General features: G+C 55.1%; 1 protein-coding gene across 2 annotated transcripts; it reads left to right on the top strand.

Moving 5' to 3' along the window:
• The first annotated feature begins 2,881 nt into the window (after positions 1–2,881).
• On the top strand, positions 2,882–16,267 carry DGLUCY (D-glutamate cyclase). Of its 2 annotated transcripts, XM_078870460.1 has the most exons (12): positions 2,882–3,430; positions 3,696–3,849; positions 4,174–4,366; positions 6,465–6,615; positions 7,912–8,034; positions 9,820–10,035; positions 10,712–10,972; positions 11,461–11,563; positions 11,969–12,117; positions 13,076–13,195; positions 14,136–14,290; positions 14,930–16,267. In XM_078870460.1, the coding sequence occupies exons 1-12, from the start codon at positions 3,325–3,327 to the stop codon at positions 15,077–15,079; spliced, it is 1,881 nt and encodes a 626-aa protein (XP_078726586.1). In that variant the 5' UTR covers positions 2,882–3,324; the 3' UTR covers positions 15,080–16,267. The 2 variants fall into 2 exon arrangements, with proteins under 2 accessions (XP_078726586.1, XP_078726588.1); XM_078870462.1 differs by lacking the exons at positions 2,882–3,430; positions 3,696–3,849 and adding an exon at positions 5,244–5,325 and having other exon boundaries at positions 4,204–4,366.
• Positions 16,268–17,382: the final 1,115 nt, after the last annotated feature.

Below are 17,382 nucleotides of genomic sequence, written 5' to 3'. Positions count from 1 at the left end.
GAGAGGGGGGCAGAGTGGGGATGAGAGGGGGGCAGAGTGGGGTTGAGAGGGGGGCAGAGTGGGGATGAGAGGGGGGCAGAGTGGGGATGAGAGGGGGGCAGAGTGGGGATGAGAGGGGGGCAGAGTGGGGATGAGAGGGGGGGCAGAGTGGGGGATGAGAGGGGGGCAGAGTGGGGGTTGAGAGGGGGGCAGAGTAGGGGTTGAGAGGGGGGCAGAGTGGGGATGAGAGGGGGGCAGAGTGGGGATGAGAGGGGGGCAGAGTGGGGATGAGAGGGGGGCAGAGTGGGGGATGAGAGGGGGGCAGAGTGGGGAAGGGAGGGGGGGGCAGAGTGGGGGATGAGAGGGGGGGGCAGAGTGGGGATAAGAGGGGGGCAGAGTGGGGATGAGAGGGGGCGGGCAGAGTGGGGATGAGAGGGGGGCAGAGTGGGGGTGAGAGGGGGGCAGAGTGAGGGTGAGAGGGGGGCAGAGTGGGGATGAGAGGGGGGCAGAATGGGGATGAGAGGGGGGCAGAGTGGGGATGAGAGGGGGGGGCAGAGTGGGGATGAGAGGGGGGCAGAGTGGGGGTGAGAGGGGGGCAGAGTGGGGATGAGAGGGGGGCAGAGTGGGGGTGAGAGGGGGGCAGAGTGGGGTTGAGAGGGGGGCAGAGTGGAGATGAGAGGGGGGCAGAGTGGGTATGAGAGGGGGGCAGAGTAGGGATGAGAGGGGGGCAGAGTGGGGGATGAGAGGGGGGCACAGTGGGGATGAGAGGGGAGCAGAGTGGGGTTGAGAGGGGGGGCAGAGTAGGGATGAGAGGGGGGCAGAGTGGGGATGAGAGGGGGGCAGAGTGGGGGCGAGAGGGGGGCAGAGTGGGGTTGAGAGGGGGGCAGAGTGGCGATGAGAGGGGGGCAGAGTGGGGGATGAGAGGGGGGCACAGTGGGGATGAGAGGGGAGCAGAGTGGGGTTGAGAGGGGGGGCAGAGTGGGGATGAGAGGGGGACAGAATGGGGATGAGAGGGGGGCAGAGTGGGGATGAGAGGGGGGCAGAGTGGGGATGAGAGGGGGGCAGAGTGGGGGATGAGAGGGAGACAGAGTGGGGATGAGAGGGGGGCAGAGTGGGGATGAGAGGGGGACAGAGTGGGGATGAGAGGGGGGGCAGAGTGGAGATGAGAGGGGGACAGAGTGGGGATGAGAGGGGGGGCAGAGTGGAGATGAGAGGGGGACAGAGTGGGGATGAGAGGGGGGCAGAGTGGGGGTTGAGAGGGGGGCAGAGTGGGGATGAGAGGGGGACAGAGTGGGGATGAGAGGGGGGCAGAGTGGGGGTTGAGAGGGGGGCAGAGTGGGGATGAGAGGGGGGCGGAAGGGGCCTTGGGGGTTTGAGTTGCCGCCCTCGCATCCGGCTCCTGCCGAGGGATCCGACGAGGCCGCGAGCTCCCTGCAATACCTGACGACTCCCGGCCGGTAAGAGCCGAAACCATCTCTCTCTGTCTCTCTCTCTCTGTCTCTCTCTCTCTGTTTCTCTCGCTCTGTCTCTCTCTCTCTCTGTCTCTCTCGCTCTGTCTCTCTCTCTCTGTCTCTCTCGCTCTGTCTCTCTCTCTCTGTCTCTCTCGCTCTGGAGATGAGCGCTTGCTGCCGCCAGCTGGCACCGTCAGTAGCTGCTGTTGTTGTAGTGACTGCTGCTGTTGTAGTGGTTGCTGCTGCTGTTGTAGTGGTTGCTGCTGCTGTTGTAGTGGTTGCTGCTGTTGTAGTGGTTGCTGCTGCTGTTGTAGTGACTGCTGCTGTTGTAGTGACTGCTGCTGTTGTAGTGGTTGCTGCTGCTGTTGTAGTGGTTGCTGCTGCTGTTGTAGTGGTTGCTGCTGTTGTAGTGACTGCTGCTGCTGTAGTGGTTGCTGCTGCTGTTGTAGTGACTGCAGCTGCTGCTGCTGTAGTGGTTGCTGCTGCTGCTGTTGTAGTGGTTGCTGCTGCTGTTGTAGTGACTGCTGCTGTTGTAGTGGTTGCTGCTGCTGTTGTAGTGGTTGCTGCTGCTGTTGTAGTGGTTGCTGCTGCTGTTGTAGTGACTGCTGCTGTTGTAGTGGTTGCTGCTGCTGTTGTAGTGGTTGCTGCTGCTGTTGTAGTGGTTGCTGCTGCTGTTGTAGTGACTGCTGCTGTTGTAGTGGTTGCTGCTGCTGTTGTAGTGGTTGCTGCTGCTGTTGTAGTGGTTGCTGCTGCTGTTGTAGTGGTTGCTGCTGCTGTTGTAGTGGTTGCTGCTGCTGTTGTAGTGACTGCTGCTGTTGTAGTGGTTGCTGCTGCTGTTGTAGTGGTTGCTGCTGCTGCTGCTGTTGTAGTGGTTGCTGCTGCTGTTGTAGTGACTGCTGCTGCTGTATTGGTTGCTGCTGTAGTGGTTGCTGCTGTTGTAGTGACTGCTGCTGTTGTAGTGACTGCTGCTGTTGTAGTGACTGCTGCTGTTGTAGTGACTGACTGCTGCTACTGTTGTTGTTGTGGTGCTTGGTGTGGACACGTGGCCCCGCCGCGTTTTGTGGATATGTCACCTTGATTCTGTGGTTGTCTCTGCGTGGTTATGGCTGCGTGGTTGACTCTGTGTGGTTGTCTATGCGTGGTTGTCGTTGTCTCTGTGTGGTTCTCACTGCGTGGTCCCGTGGCCTTGTCCGAGGCTGTTCCCGTCCCGTGGTTGCTCATCTGTGGCCCTTTATCAGTTCCTCATCCTCCGCACGGAACGGCTTTCACGTGGCCCGTTGCGGCCACGAGAGGGCACTGCGGTCACATTTGCTCCATTGCAAACAGAAACGAAATTGTTATTTTTGCTTTTCAGAACGGGTCGTGAATTGGTATGAAATGGTGATGGAGGAGGGTTGTGTGGCGGCGGGGGGGGGGTGATGTGGGGGGGGGCTCGCTATGGATGGAGAACGCAGGGGTCAGTGATTTCACCCCTACAGCCACGAGAGGCCTCAACGGGGCGCACGGCTTACATTGGGTCGTTGTGTGTGATGGGTGGATGTGTGAATGTTGGCCTGTGCCGTGTGATGTTGGGTGAGTGTGTGAATGTTGGCCTATGCCGTGTGATGTTGGGTGAATGTATGAATGTTGGTCTATGCCGTGTGATGTTGGGTGAGTGTGTGAATGCTGATGTTGGTGATGTTGGGTTAATGTTGCGTGGATGTCGGGTTGATGTTTGTAATCTTGGACCATCGTGGCTTCTCATTAACAACCCCCGTCAGGTCAGAGTCCACACCCCGCGTTATCGCGACTGTCAAGGTGCCCCGCGTCCCTACCGCCTCAGAGTTAGCGTGTCGAGGCCATAGCCCCTCTCAGATTAGTCTCCGTGAGAAAGAGCAGCCTCAGTGAGAGAATCATGGAGCTGTCTCCGCTGGCACTGGGCGCCATGGACCCGGCAGAGGTGCGACGTCTAATCAGAAGCGGTCAGCTCAGAGGCAGGTCTACGTCCGGCATGGCTGAAGGTAAGCACTGCTCGGCGATTGAATGTGAGCATTCGGCTCATCTGTGGGTGAGCACTGGGTATGTGTTGGTGATGTCCGGGCATGCGTTTTGGGTGAGCACAGGGCATGGAGCTTGCCGAGCATTGGAGCAACTGCGTCGGTCTCTGCATGGGAAGAACGAGTTGGATTCCAGCACAGTCTGTGCTTGGCCGAGTGCCCAAACAGGGTGGGAACCAGAGTCGCGCTGGCCTGGGTCATGACTCTTGTGTGCCCGCGTGCCCTGCAGGCTTCACGCAGGCGAACTTGGTGGTGGTGGAGGAGTCCGTGGCGGATGAGTTTGAGCGATTCTGCCGCGCAAACGCCGGCCCACTGCCTCTGCTCTACCGCAGCCAGCCCGACGAGTGGGCAGCACCTCCCCTCGCTGCCCACTCTGACATACGGTAACTCGTCATCATCATCATCGTAATCGCCATCAGCAGCAGCACTATCAAATCCATCAATATCATCGGCAGCAAGGGCATTATCGCAGCGTCATCATAATCTTAACAGTTAATGTCTTTTTTTTTTAAACAATCCTCACTTATCCACGCAGCGTCAAGGATGGCAAAATAACCCTCGCTTTGTATAGATAACAATCGCTGTCATAACCAGCATCAATGTCAACATCATCACGATGATCAACCATGAATGGACATGCGTGCAGTAGAAGCATCGCGTCGCCTTCAACATTCGCCTGCCCCCCTCCCCGGCTCTCACACGCGCAGCACGGACTGCCCGGGCTACCGTCGCTACGAGCACGGGCAGCTGACCGGGCTGCCCGACTCCCTGCCCGCCCCGGGGCCCAGCCCGCTCGTCTCCTTCTACCTCGGCTGCAGCTTCTCGTTCGAGCGACTCCTGCTGGAGGCGGGGATCCCCGTGCGCAATGTTCAGCAGGGCCGCAACGTCAGCATGTACCGCGTGCGTGACCTGCCCCCATGCCCTCCCCATGTGCTGTCTCCTCCCCCGTGTCCCCGTGTGACCCCGTGTGTCCTCGTGTCTCTGCTGCACGCCCCCGTCCTCCCGTGTCCCCACCTGCGTGTCCTCAGCCCCAGCCCCAGCCCCCACAAGTGATGTCGTACGGTATTCTCGACCACTATTGTAAAAAATAACCTCGTGGACTCTCCATCGACATCGCTATCTGAAGTTCAGATCTCATCGATAGAGGCGCTGTCTGCGGTGCCTATCGTTGAGACGCGATGTCTGGAGCGCCGACTAAGAATTCCGGCTCGTTACATTAGAGCAGGGGTGGGGAACCTTTTTTCTGCCAAGGGCCATTTGGATATTTATAACATAATTCGCGGGCCATACAAAATTATCAACTTAAAAATTCGCCTTTTATATTTGGTTAAACATTTCATTAACTCACCCCTAATGCGATGGCTGGAACTGCTTCTCTTTGGCGAGGCGTGTGATGTGAGCTGGTATTGATGATGTTGCTACTCGCAACTGCTTTTCCAGGTTTGCTCCTAGATTTATTGAATTTAGAGTCCCGCCTGCGGTTGCCTTGGCAGGGCCACACAAAATGATTCCGCGGGCCTTATACGGCCCACGGGCCGGACGTTCCCCACCCCTGCATTAGAGTATCTGGTTCGGCGAATAAACATCAGCACTGGGGAAATAACGGCAGCTAAGCGTCATGGTAGCCACACCATCATTTGCGTGTGCCGTGCCAGCCTTCGTACGTGTTCCCTGACAGCACTATCCGTATGTGGCTACACGGGGAACATTTTAACTGTGGCGTCCGCCGCGTGGTGAAGTTAATGAACCCTGGCCACGTCCCCGCTCGCGTTTGCAGGGCGGCCCGGAGGAGATGGGCATCCGCCTCTCTGCGCGCCCCCACTTCGCTGCGCGCCCCCGCGCCCACACGCAGCGTTAGCGTGAGTAGCGCGTCTAGGGCACGGGGGGAGTGCACGGCCCTCGACCCTGCCCCGTCACATCTCTGCTGCGTGCCCTTTAAGGGGTGTGGAGGCGAAGGGAATAAGAAATCATCTCTCGCGCTCACCAGGGATGGCGATAGCGGCTTGAACGCGGCACGCGTTTACGTGACGGAGGAGTCACCGTGGATACCCTGAGCCATGCGTGGCTCCACACGTGCGCTGACTGCGGCGGCCACAGCTTTTACCCAACCGATGCATCCACTGCCTCTTACAGACGCGACGCGAAGACTCACGGCTCTGCTCTGCTCCGCACGACTTCAAAGCCATGCACACAATTATAAATAAATGACGGGACTTTGTAAGTCGTCAACAATACTGTGTGGCCTTCAATGTAAACGTATATAATAGGCGACGTTTTGGGAAACGGCTCGTTCATTGCACATAAACGGAGAAAGGCAGGAGAGACGGAGTGGATACTGAGGGTTGGAGAAGTATCTGCCTGACTCGTGATATAGTGACGCGGCTCCTGATATTGCTGGGTTGGCTCCTGATGTTGTGGAGTGACTAATGCAGCCAGCTATGGCTGCAGGAGTTGGTGGTACATGTTGTTTATGTCGTTTATTGTTAAAATTCGGTCACAGTTCCTATGATTACTGTTACATTGCTTTTATGGCTTTATTTTGGTGATTTCGAAAAGTGTTTTGGTTTGACCATGTTCGTTTGTTGTAGTACGGAGTAAGACTGATGGCCTTAATCTAAGTTGTCTTGTGGTTGTTGTTGTTTGACTTGCACCCAATTGGGTTTTTTGCACACCGCGTTGGTGTACGGTGTTTTTTCCTGGAATTTTTGCTTTGTTTTTCCTGGATTTTCTCTTTGCACTTAGTCACATAGTCACTTTAAGATGTTTCCTTGTTCATGTTTTTTGTTTGTTGCGGTTGCACCCGATTCAAGAGCCGAATGGCTCACAGGACTATACCTAATAAATGAACTTGAACTTTATATAGCTGGGTTAGCTCCTCATACAGCAAGATGGTCCCTGATATAGCCGGCTGGCTCCTGATGTAGCCGGGTGTGTCATGTTACAGCGGGGTGGTGTCCACTGTTTCAACCCCGTGCCCTAAACCCCCCCCCCCCCGCAGACGTCTGCCCGGTGCGAGGTCGCGGGCCGCTTCGACTGCCGCCTGGTGGTCAGCATGAGGCCCGTGCCCGAGGCGAGCCTGGGACCGGCGTGCCGCCTCACGCACCCCCGCCAGGACGTGCACGGGGCGCCCGTGCACATCGGGGACCCAGGTGCGGTGAGCGACGCGACGCGATGCGGAGTCGTGCTGCTCGGGTGTGGCCAACTGTGATCGTTTTTTTTTCGGTTCTTGTGAAATATTTTCCGGAGCTCAGCCCCGGGCAGCTCTGCGTGAAATTAAAGACCTGCGTGATTACTGGTGCGTGGGCTAGCTTTAGTGTAATTACCCTTGTGAGGTTGTCCTTGGTTCTTTCGGTAAAGTCACGTAGAAGGGAAATAATAAAATAATAAAACATAATAAAATTATTCTCGCGACGTTTCGGCCACAACGCAAGCAGGACCTGGTCTTCACCTGAGGACTGCTGCTTGCATTGTGGCCGAAATGTCGTGAGAATTATTTTATTATGTTTTATTTTTATTATTTTATTATTTCCCTTCTACGTGTTGACTTTACCGAAAGAACCAAGAAGATGAATCCCTGCAGTCACGAAAGCTTTAAATCGAAATTTAAGGTTGTCCTTGATTCGTTACCCTGTTGGGACCCAGTGTGGAGTGTCCTTGTCTGCAGTTATCTGGATATGTCCGCATGTCGTTGTTTGTGTACATAACGCCATGTTTGTCAACCCATTTCCGGATGAGGACCTCCCCATGCCGTGTAGGTCGTGTGGGTTGTTTGACCATACTTCGCCACGCTGATCAACGGGGGTCTGATCTGCTGTGCTCTATTTTACTTCTGTCAGTTTGGAGAACCAAAAACCACTCTTGCAAATGATATCCTAACCCTAGTCTCTTGTGTTCTCACCTGGGTAAACAAGTAAACTACACTTGAGCATAGTGCTAGACAGTACAGACCAACGTTGAATTATTCTGCACTGCCCTCTGCTGCCCACTACATGGCCACGCAGCAGCCCATAACAACCCGTTTGATCATGATGATTGCCTCTACTCGGTTGCCGAGATCGGACGCACGCCAGGTGATTTAATCATAGACGCACGTGGTTATCTCTGGTTAACCCGTGTGTGGTTACCCGTAACCACACACGGATAGCGGTAGAGTAGCGGTTAGCGCGCTGCGCTATGAACCCGGTGAACCAGGTGACCCGAGTTCGATTCCCGCTCACGGCCAACACCAGTGACGATTATCCGAAACGGTCCTGGGCCTCCCCTAGGTCGACTCAGCCTCAAAGTAGTACCCAGTGTGGTGTGTAAACATCGCCACTGAGGAGACAAAGGCGGCCGGGCGTGGTGCTGGCCGCCCACCCCCTCGTGTGCCCACTAACAGCACTTGCCCCAACAGTCTGTCAAGGCTATACGGCGGATCTTTGTCTTGTGCTTACCCATTCCCCCAGGACTGCTTGGGATCCGGGACCTGTCCGCGCCGGATTTCGGGGACTCGGTGAGCAGCGACCCCGGAGATGTCCCCGTGTTCTGGGCGTGCGGGGTAACAGGGGTCGAAGCCGTGCAGAGCGCTCGTAAGTGACCCCAACCACCTCTTCACACACACACACATAACACACATACACACACATACATACACACACACACACATAACACACACACACACAGACACACAGACCCACACACACACACAGACACACACAGACACACACACAGACACACACACACAGACACACACACAGACACACACACACACAGACACACACAGACACACACACACAGAGACACACACACAGACACACACAGAGACACACACACACAGACACACAGACAGACACACACACACACACACCGTCGCCCACAGTGGTTTTGCAGACACCTTGGGCTACTGGGGGTCCTCTTAGTTTGCTTTCGCCTGGCCCTGCCGTTTATTGTACATACGGGACCCCTTGCCTATACAGGGTGCTTAAAAAAAATGTTAACACTTATATGGGACTATCGTTTTTAATGGAAAAAGAACGTATAATACACTGTAACATGATAACACATGTATGTGAATAACTTCAAAAAGTCAAAGAGTCTCCACTTATTCGCCATCATTGTCAACGCGTGCCTGGAATCTTCTCCAGGTGGTTTCCAGAGCCTGGAGGCACATTTCTTGTAGTATTGTTGCAAATTCTCGGAAGTGTTAACATTTTTGTGAAGTGCCCTGTACACCCTCGCCTCACCTGTACACCCCTCACCTGAACACCCCTCACCTGTACACCCCTTGCCTGCACAACCCTCACCTGCACACCATCGCCTCACCTGTACACCCCCTCACCTGAACAACCCTCACCTGCACAACCCTCACCTGCACACCCCTCACCTGCACACCCCTCACCTGCACAACCCTCACCTGCACACCCCTCACCTGCACACCTCTCACCTGCACAACCCTCACCTGCCCACCCCTCACCTGAACAACCCTCACCTGCACAACCCTCACCTGCACACCCCTCACCTGCACAACCCTCACCTGCACAACCCTCACCTGCACAACCCTCACCTGCACACCCCTCACCTGCACAACCCTCACCTGCACAACCCTCACCTGCACAACCCTCACCTGCACACCCCTTGCCTGCACAACCCTCACCTGCACACCATCGCCTCACCTGTACACCCCCTCACCTGAACAACCCTCATCTGCACGCCCCTCACCTGCACACCCCTCACCTGCACAACCATCACCTGCACACCCCTCACCTGAACAACCCTCACCTGCACAACCCTCACCTGCACACCCCTCACCTGCACAACCCTCACCTGCACAACCCTCACCTGCACAACCCTCACCTGCACACCCCTTGCCTGCACAACCCTCACCTGCACACCATCGCCTCACCTGTACACCCCCTCACCTGAACAACCCTCACCTGCACTCCCCTCACCTGGCTCCTGGGTGGCGACATTGCTCAGCTGTAACGCATTTGCTGAATCCAGTGTCCGTCCTGGTTATTACCTCTATAACACGTCTACACGCCGTCTGCTTCACCCAGTGGACGTTAAATATCCCCTGTACATTCCAAATGAGTAGGCCATTGTGTGCCAGCGCCCAAATGTCCCAAATTAGAAAATCTCACCACAAATCACCGTTTCTTACTGATCCGATTAGCGCGGTTGGCTACGTACCCACCTCCGACTAGCACGGTTGGCTACCTACGGTGCGAAAAAAGTTCAACGTATGTACATAGACTCGTGCCACAGGTCTCACTTGCAAATGACACTCCTCCCAGTTTCGAGTCGAGACCTCACCTGGTTAGACAAAACGAACTTGAACCGGCACACACAGCCCCGTCGCCTGTCCGTGTTTGCAGACCTGTCCCTGGCGTTCACTCACGCCCCGGGCTGCATGTTCGTGACGGACGTGAAGGGGCAGAGCGCGGGGCCGGCGCCCGAGCAGCGAGAGGAGGGGGAGGCCGGGGCCCCCGAGGTGGTGTGCGTGTCGCGGGACCCCCTCCTCTACAGCCTCGTGTCCGCCGGGGCGGCGAGTGCCGTGCACGCGCTGGAGCGGCACGTGCAGCTCGACCCGGGTGGGTATGGGTTCGCTCCCCGGTCGCGCGTCGCTCGTAACAACGTGCCGCCCCACCTCCCCCTTCGCCCACCGCGGGAAGTGGTCTCCGGGTGGCTCTGGCGTCAGAACATCGAGGTCGCCACGGCTGGGCCACGGGGTTCGGATGCGGGGGCCAGCTTGCCCGTCTAGTTAACCGATATTCTCAAGTCTGAACAATAGAATCATTGAGTAGGGTTTCAATGGCATAATTTGGATAAATGATAGCTTTGAGAATTATATATATTTTAAAAAACTCGGCTAGCATTCAGATAACGTTTATATTGGATAATGTGCCTCTTAGTGTGGATAAGATGTTACGTATAAACAACTCATTAATTGGCTGAAACAAAACTTTACATGTAAAGGACTGTAGAGCTTTGCTGGTAGCGCCGACTCACCGCTTGGCTGCTGCCTTCCAGCTTGTCCGTGGTTCATGGGCGATCCGAATCGACACTTCACCCCACGACGTGACGCCGAGGGCACAAATGGAGTACAATTGCGGATACAAAAAAAAGACATGCCGCACAGGACTTGGCCTGCGAGCGCGCCCTCTGTTCTGTGCACCCCCCATGTCCCCCCGTACCCGCGTGGCTCCACATGCCCCCGTGAACGCTGTGCCTCCCTCCCCCCTTCCCCGTGTGCCCCCCTATGAGCAGGTTCCCGGGGAATCAAGCACCTCCACGTGCCAGGGGAGCTGCTGCGCGCGGCACTCTCCCTGTCGCACTCGCGCTCCGTACTGCTGATCACCGGCTTCCCCACCCACGTGACCCAGCAGCCCCCCGAGGAGACGGACGGCCCCCCAGGGGCCCTCGCCATGGCCGCCGCGCTGCGGGCCCTGGGCAAGCGCGTGGCCCTGGCCACGGATGCGCGCGCTGCCGGGCTCATGCGTGACATCGTGACGGACGCGCTGCGAGAAGGTCCGATGACTCCCTGTCTCCTGTCTCTGTGTGTCCGTGTGTCCACCTGCCTCTCAGTATCCGCCTCTCTGTGTCTGTCTGTTTGTCTGTCTCTGTCTTCCTGTCTCTCTGCCCATGTCTGTGTGTCTGCCTGCCTCTCAGTCTATGTATCTGTCTGTCTCTCTCCGTGCATGTCTCGTGCACGTTTATCTGTATATGTGTCTGTCTATTTTCCAATTTTTGCACATGTTTGTGAGTCTGCCTGTCTCTCTGCCCGCGTTTGTGTGTGTCTGCCTGCCCCTCTGCTCATCTCAATATCCGTCGCTCTGTGTCTGTCTGTACATGTGTTTGTATGTCTGTCTATATGTTTTCCTCTACACTTGTCTGTGTCTCTCTTTGTTTCTCTTGTATGTGTGCCCATACACCCGTCGCTCTGTTTATCCATCTGCCTGTCTGCTTGTCTGTGTGACCTGTTGGGGGGTGTTTTTCCCCCGTGGTCTTTGTCCCAGGGGTCTTGGATGAGGAGGTCCCGGTCGTGACGATGGAGGGACGTGGCCAGGACGCGGCGCGAGCTTTCCTGCTGGAGGATGGCCCGGAGGGGCCCACACCTCGGTACCAGCACCACGGACAGCAGGACTCAGCACACAGGCCACAGCACACTTCACACAACACACAGGACAGCAGCACAAGAGACACGGGCTACAGTACACTTCACACAACACACAGGACAGCAGCACAGGAGACACGGGCCACAGTACACTTCACACAGCACACAGGACAGCAGTACAGGGGACACGGGCCACAGCACACTTCACACAGCACCCAGGACAGCAGTACAGGGGACATGGGCCACAGCACCCAGCACAGGGGACAGCAGCACCCATAGTACAGGTAACGGCAAGCGCACAGGACAGGAAAACATGGGACACAGGCCACATCACACAGCACATGGGACAGCAGCATCCAGCACGCGGCTCTGTATGTCACGCCGGGCACCTGGTGTTCGGCCCGGCGCAGCTATGATCACCTGGTGGCCATCGAGCGCGCGGGCGCGGCGGCCGACGGGTGCTACTACAACGCGCGCAAGATCAACATCGGGCACCTGGTCGACCCTCTGGATGAGCTGTTTTGGCTGGCGCGGGACACGCGCGGGGTCTCCACCACAGGCGAGTGGCCACGCGGCGGGGCCGGGAGTCGGTTCCCCGACTCCACGGGGAGCGCGTTAACGCCGGCGTGGGCTGCAGTGAAAAACGCTGCAGCCACCAATCAGATTCGGTTCGGGGGGGGGGGCTCAGGCGAGCCGAGCTCGTCGTCGTCGTCATCATTACCATCGCTCATAATCGATGAACTGATGAATAAAGACCTGGCCGTGTCTCTCCGGCACGCGAGTCGATTTCATCGCTCCATCTCCGCAAAGGTCGTGCCCTCCAGCGTGTTCCCTCCTTTGGCTTTGAATTGTTACGATTCGAGGTCACGATTCAATGCAATATTTACATTTCTAAATCAGACCAAGCACGCCGTAAATCCATCCCCTCTCCCCACCGCCCACTGTAAAAACAAGATGCTGCTCCTCCGTGCAGATCCCTTCCGCTCTTCCCGTCTCTCTTTTCTCTCCGCCCTCGTCATCATCACCCTCTCATCCCCGACGTCTTGACCGGGTCCTTCCATCTCCCCCTCCTCCTTCCCTTCCTGCTCGGTGCTCCTTTCACCCGGCTGCTCTTCCTGAGCCGTGCGCTCATTGTCTGCCTTGGTGGGGATGTCCGTTCCAACATCCCTTCCCTGTATCATGGGACCTCCCTTGACAGTATCAATAAAACAGGTATTAAGATGTTAAAATATCTTAACACCTGTTTTATTGCCCTTTCCAGTTCCTCGTTCCTTTCTCTTTTATCCATTCACTGCTTCCTTGACTCCACTCCCCTTCTCGTGGTGTAGCCACGAGTACGCAGATTTCATTTTTTGGTATTTTCCCTCGTCTATAATTTCTGCAGTCACCTGTACACTTTGTAAATAATCAACTCTCGAGTTGTAAGATTCTACACGGTATGCGACTCAATCACTGTCGCGTTCTTACCCCCCCCCCCGCCACTCCCGATCTCCCCTCTCCACCCCCTGCCCCGGCAGGTATTGGGGATGGGGGTAACGAGCTGGGCATGGGGAGGGTGAGCGAGGCGGTGCGCACTCATGTCAAGAACGGCGACGTCATCGCCTGCGCGGTGCCCGCGGACTTCACCATCACCACAGGTGAGGAGCGGGGCTTGGAGTGAGTGGGGGTGAGTGACAGGCTCACGGGGTGGTAACTGGGGGGGGGGGGGATAGCTCTCCGATGTGTTTTTTGAGTTGCACTGCCTGATGTCCGACGTTTTGGTGCGCATGCTCAAGAAGCTGCCTTCGCGTGAAGGAGTGAAGCCCGAAGGAAGCTCCTGGTACGTGGTTGGAAATGTCGGACATTGTGCCGAACAACGCGTGGCTCAACGCTTGGCCCAACGCGTGACACAACGCATGGGTCAACGCGTGGCACAACGCATGGCACAACCGAACAACACGTGGGTCAACCGAACAACGCGTTGCACAACCCGAAAACCACACGAGAGAGCTTACGCAGCAGCACAACCACAAAGACCTAAGCAGGTTATACTTGTAGGGGTAGTCTAGGGATAAAGTTAATGGTGCGGGTAATGGTTGACATAGGTATAGGGGTAGGGATGAGTGCTGATGCACTGAGACACTCTCACTCACCTGAGACTCTCACTCACCTGAGGCTCACCCTCACCTGAGGCTCACCCTCACCTGGGGCTCACCCTCACCTGAGGCTCACCCTCACCTGAGGCTCTCACTCACCTGAGGCTCTCACTCACCTGAGACTCTCACTCACCTGAGACACTCACTCACCTGTGACTCTCACTCACCTGAGACTCTCACTCACCTGGGCTCTCACTCACCTGAGGCTCACCCTCACCTGAGGCTCACCCTCACCTGAGACTCTCACTCACCTGAGACTCTCACTCACCTGAGACTCTCACTCACCTGAGGTTCCCCCTCACCTGAGACACTCACCTGAGACTCTCACTCACCTGAGACTCTCACTCACCTGAGACTCTCACTCACCTGTGACTCTCACTCACCTGAGACTCACCCTCACCTGAGACATTCACCGAGACTCCCACCTCCCACGGCCATGCAGGGGTGTCCAACTGGGGAGGCTATGCGGTGGCGTGCGCCCTGTACCTGCTGCGCACCTGCGCCGTGCACGAGCGTTACCTGCGCCGCGCCGTGGGGACCCCGGCCTCCCTGGAGCAGAGGCAGGTGTGGAGCAGAGCGCTCCCCTCCGTGCAGAAGGTGAACCCCCCGCTCTTCCCTCCCTCTCTCCCCCCACACCGCCACCACTGCCACCACCGTCCCCACCCCCTCCCTAATAGTGTGGGGGTGTTTGGTGGTTGCTGTTGCTGTTTACGCTTACCCTGTCCGTACCTCCAGTGGCGGATTATCCCAGTAGCAAAAGTAGCTACATATGCTACGGGCCCCGCACTTTCAAGGGCCCCACGCTAAATGCGTTCAAGCTATCAATGCCGGTTCAGTGATTCTGCACTTGCTCTATTACGATAGTACTATACTGCCTTAAACTTTTATGAACGACTGGGTGTTTAAGGTTAGCGATTTGTCGTATTATCTGGCTGTATAGCAAATAAAAAAATACAATCACTTTACTATGCAAGTAAAAAAATTGTGCTTGAATATTTTTTTTTTAAGGCCCCTTCATAACATATGCTGCAGGCCCCGCACTAGCTTAATCCGGCACTGCGTACCTCCATTGCGTCACCTACACGTGCAGAGGTGACAGGGGCCTCATCCACTCTGGGACATCGCACCCCAGTGTCTCATGTCCGTGCCACGTGCACACGTCACGTTTCCCTGACGCCGCGTGTCCACGTTTCCGTATGTCCACGTTTCCGTGTGTTTGTGCCTCATGCCTCGCAGGAGGAGGCTCTCCTCGCCATCCTCGCTCGTCACGGGGTGCGCAGCGGGGTCACGGGGACGCTGGGCATGGAGGTGGACGGACTGCCATTCCGTCCTACGCACTCCGACATGATCGAGGCCCTGCTGAAAATCCTGCCCGCTGCCACGTGACCTGGATGGCTGCCGCGTGACTCAGGTCACCGCAGCGCGACACGGATCTCTGCGCTGCAGACACATTCAAATTAGCGATAGCACGAGAGTGAAATTTGAAGGTGAACTAGAGTTTAGATTGCCCGATTTACGAATCTTGCGCGCACATGCTAATTTATGTGCACGTACGCTCATGTACAAATCAGTCATAAATGATCTTATGGCGGTACCCCAGGGTACCAAATAATACAAAATGGCCGAGGCAATTAAATATTTTGTTTCTGGGACACTCTTTTTTCCAGGGGTGTACTTCACTCCGTGACTGGGGTACCAATCAATCTGAAATCGGTGCTACTCCGCGATGTGGAAACGCAGCGAGGACGATTGTGCCGTAGTGCATCGTGTACAGCTCGTCGAGACGAGTCGATTGCTGCATCGCCGAACATCAACAGACTAAAAATGACTGCATCACGGACATTATGCGAGAGCCGGGGTACCATGGTACCCCGGGGTACCGCCACAAGGTTCATATGAACATCAGCCGTACACACCGGTCAGAAACACACACATGATCCCACTGGACAGTTCGACACTCGCATATATTTGTACGTCTCCGTGGTAACGGAATGACACAAACAGTGCAGGCATGTTATGAGGCATGTCGTAGTCCCGATAACGACAGTGTCTGTGTGTAAAAATGTAGGAGATATTTTTTGCGGCACAAATGTGAGGAGTGATAAAATCGCGACGTTTGTTTGACCCGTGCTGCAACTCCGTTGCCGACTAAGGCTGTTCCACGTACACGGCCGTGATGGCTTCTGGGTGGTGGGGATGGAGGGCAGTCAGTGGAGATGGAGGGCAGTCAGTGGGGAGTGAGGGCAGTCAGTGGGGATGGAGGGCAGTCAGTGGGGATGGAGGGCAGTCAGTGGGGAGTGAGGGCAGTCAGTGGGGATTACATAGAGGGGGTGTGGATAGTTGAAAGTTTATTTGGTTTAACCAGGTGATTCTCAAGAGGCAAGAACGAGTCTCATTTTCAGTGGGCCAGCACCACCACCATCACTGACAACAATGACTATCTCGTCCATATGAGGGTGAACAATGAACACCCAGCCTGGTGAACACTCAGCCTGGTGGTTGTGACTTTTGTATCTTTTATGTGAGGGTGACGTAATGCCGTGATCCATAAACATATTTCCGTGAATCTAATAACGACTCGAGTGGTCAGTGATGATGATGAGAGTGATTATGAATGTGATTGAGTGTGTTAATGACGAGTGTTTGTGATGATGTTGATGAGGCTTCGTGCCGATTGGGTTGAGCTTTTTACCGTGTGCTCATGAACAAGTGACGAGAATCAGTCATGGTGGAGGCAAGGCTGATGATGATTGTGACGATGTTATTGGCTTGAAGATTAATGTCACGATCAAGTGTGATGATCGTAGTGATGCCTGTGATGATGATGATGATCTGTGAGGATGTTCGCGTTCCATCTTCCTCCTCCCGGCTGCAGGCTCCACTGTGGCCTACTCACTACGCTGGAGCCTGCGGGATGAAGTTTGGTTGTGATTTTATTGTTTATTGTTTTGTTATCTTTGTGTCGTTTTGTTGCTTGGGTAGTCAAGTTGTTGTTTTTTGAGGTGCGCTGTTGTGGGGTTTTGTGGTTAAGATGTGATTGTTGATGTTTATTTTTGGTTATGTATTCAGTTGTAAGCGACCGTCCTTCATAACATTATGACTAGCTAATTGTAGCTTTATTTGGGCCCATACACATAGGTATTATTCACGTGTATTTTGTTATGTTAACTTACGTGAGGTAAATTTCGATTTAAAGCTTTCGTAACTGCAGGGATTCATCTTGGTTCTTTCGGTAAAGTCACGTAGAAGGGAAATAATAAAATAATAAAAATAAAACAATACAATTATTTTATGTTTAAAAAAAAAAGATAAAACATAATTAAAAAATCATAGTTTTATTTTTATTATTTTATTATTTCCCTTCTACGTGACTTTACCGAAAGAACCAAGAAGATTACGTGAGGTGACCCGAGCAGAAGGGTCCACACGTGGGAATAACGATGCCAATTTGAATGGATTGGCTAAAGGTGCAGCACTGCAAGTGTTCACGCCACTGCCGGCCCTCTACAGAGGGGCAAGTGGCCCACCACCCTTGGTCTGCTCTTCCACACTGAACACACGTCCTGGAAGGGGTTCACCACTCGAGATGAGGACCACCGCCACACTCTCATCACATCGTCATCACTCGCTTCACTAAACAGAATGTTTTAACCCAATTTTAAGGAAACTTTTTCTCTCGCTGTCGATAA

Source organism: Lampetra fluviatilis, chromosome 30 (genome assembly GCF_964198595.1).
Source record: "Lampetra fluviatilis chromosome 30, kcLamFluv1.1, whole genome shotgun sequence".
Taxonomy (NCBI): domain Eukaryota; kingdom Metazoa; phylum Chordata; class Hyperoartia; order Petromyzontiformes; family Petromyzontidae; genus Lampetra; species Lampetra fluviatilis.
Note: the sequence above shows the minus strand (reverse complement) of the source record. Positions and strands in the feature narration are given on the sequence as shown.

Excerpts from the sequence above, each read along its gene's own strand:
- DGLUCY (XM_078870460.1), top strand. The coding sequence starts at position 3,325 with ATGGAGCTGTCTCCGCTGGCACTGGGCGCCATGGACCCGGCAGAGGTG. Across the intron at positions 10,036-10,711 it reads GCACGTGCAGCTCGACCCGG|GTTCCCGGGGAATCAAGCAC; the intron begins GTGGGTATGGGT and ends CCCTATGAGCAG. Across the intron at positions 11,564-11,968 it reads CCGGAGGGGCCCACACCTCG|CTATGATCACCTGGTGGCCA; the intron begins GTACCAGCACCA and ends GGCCCGGCGCAG.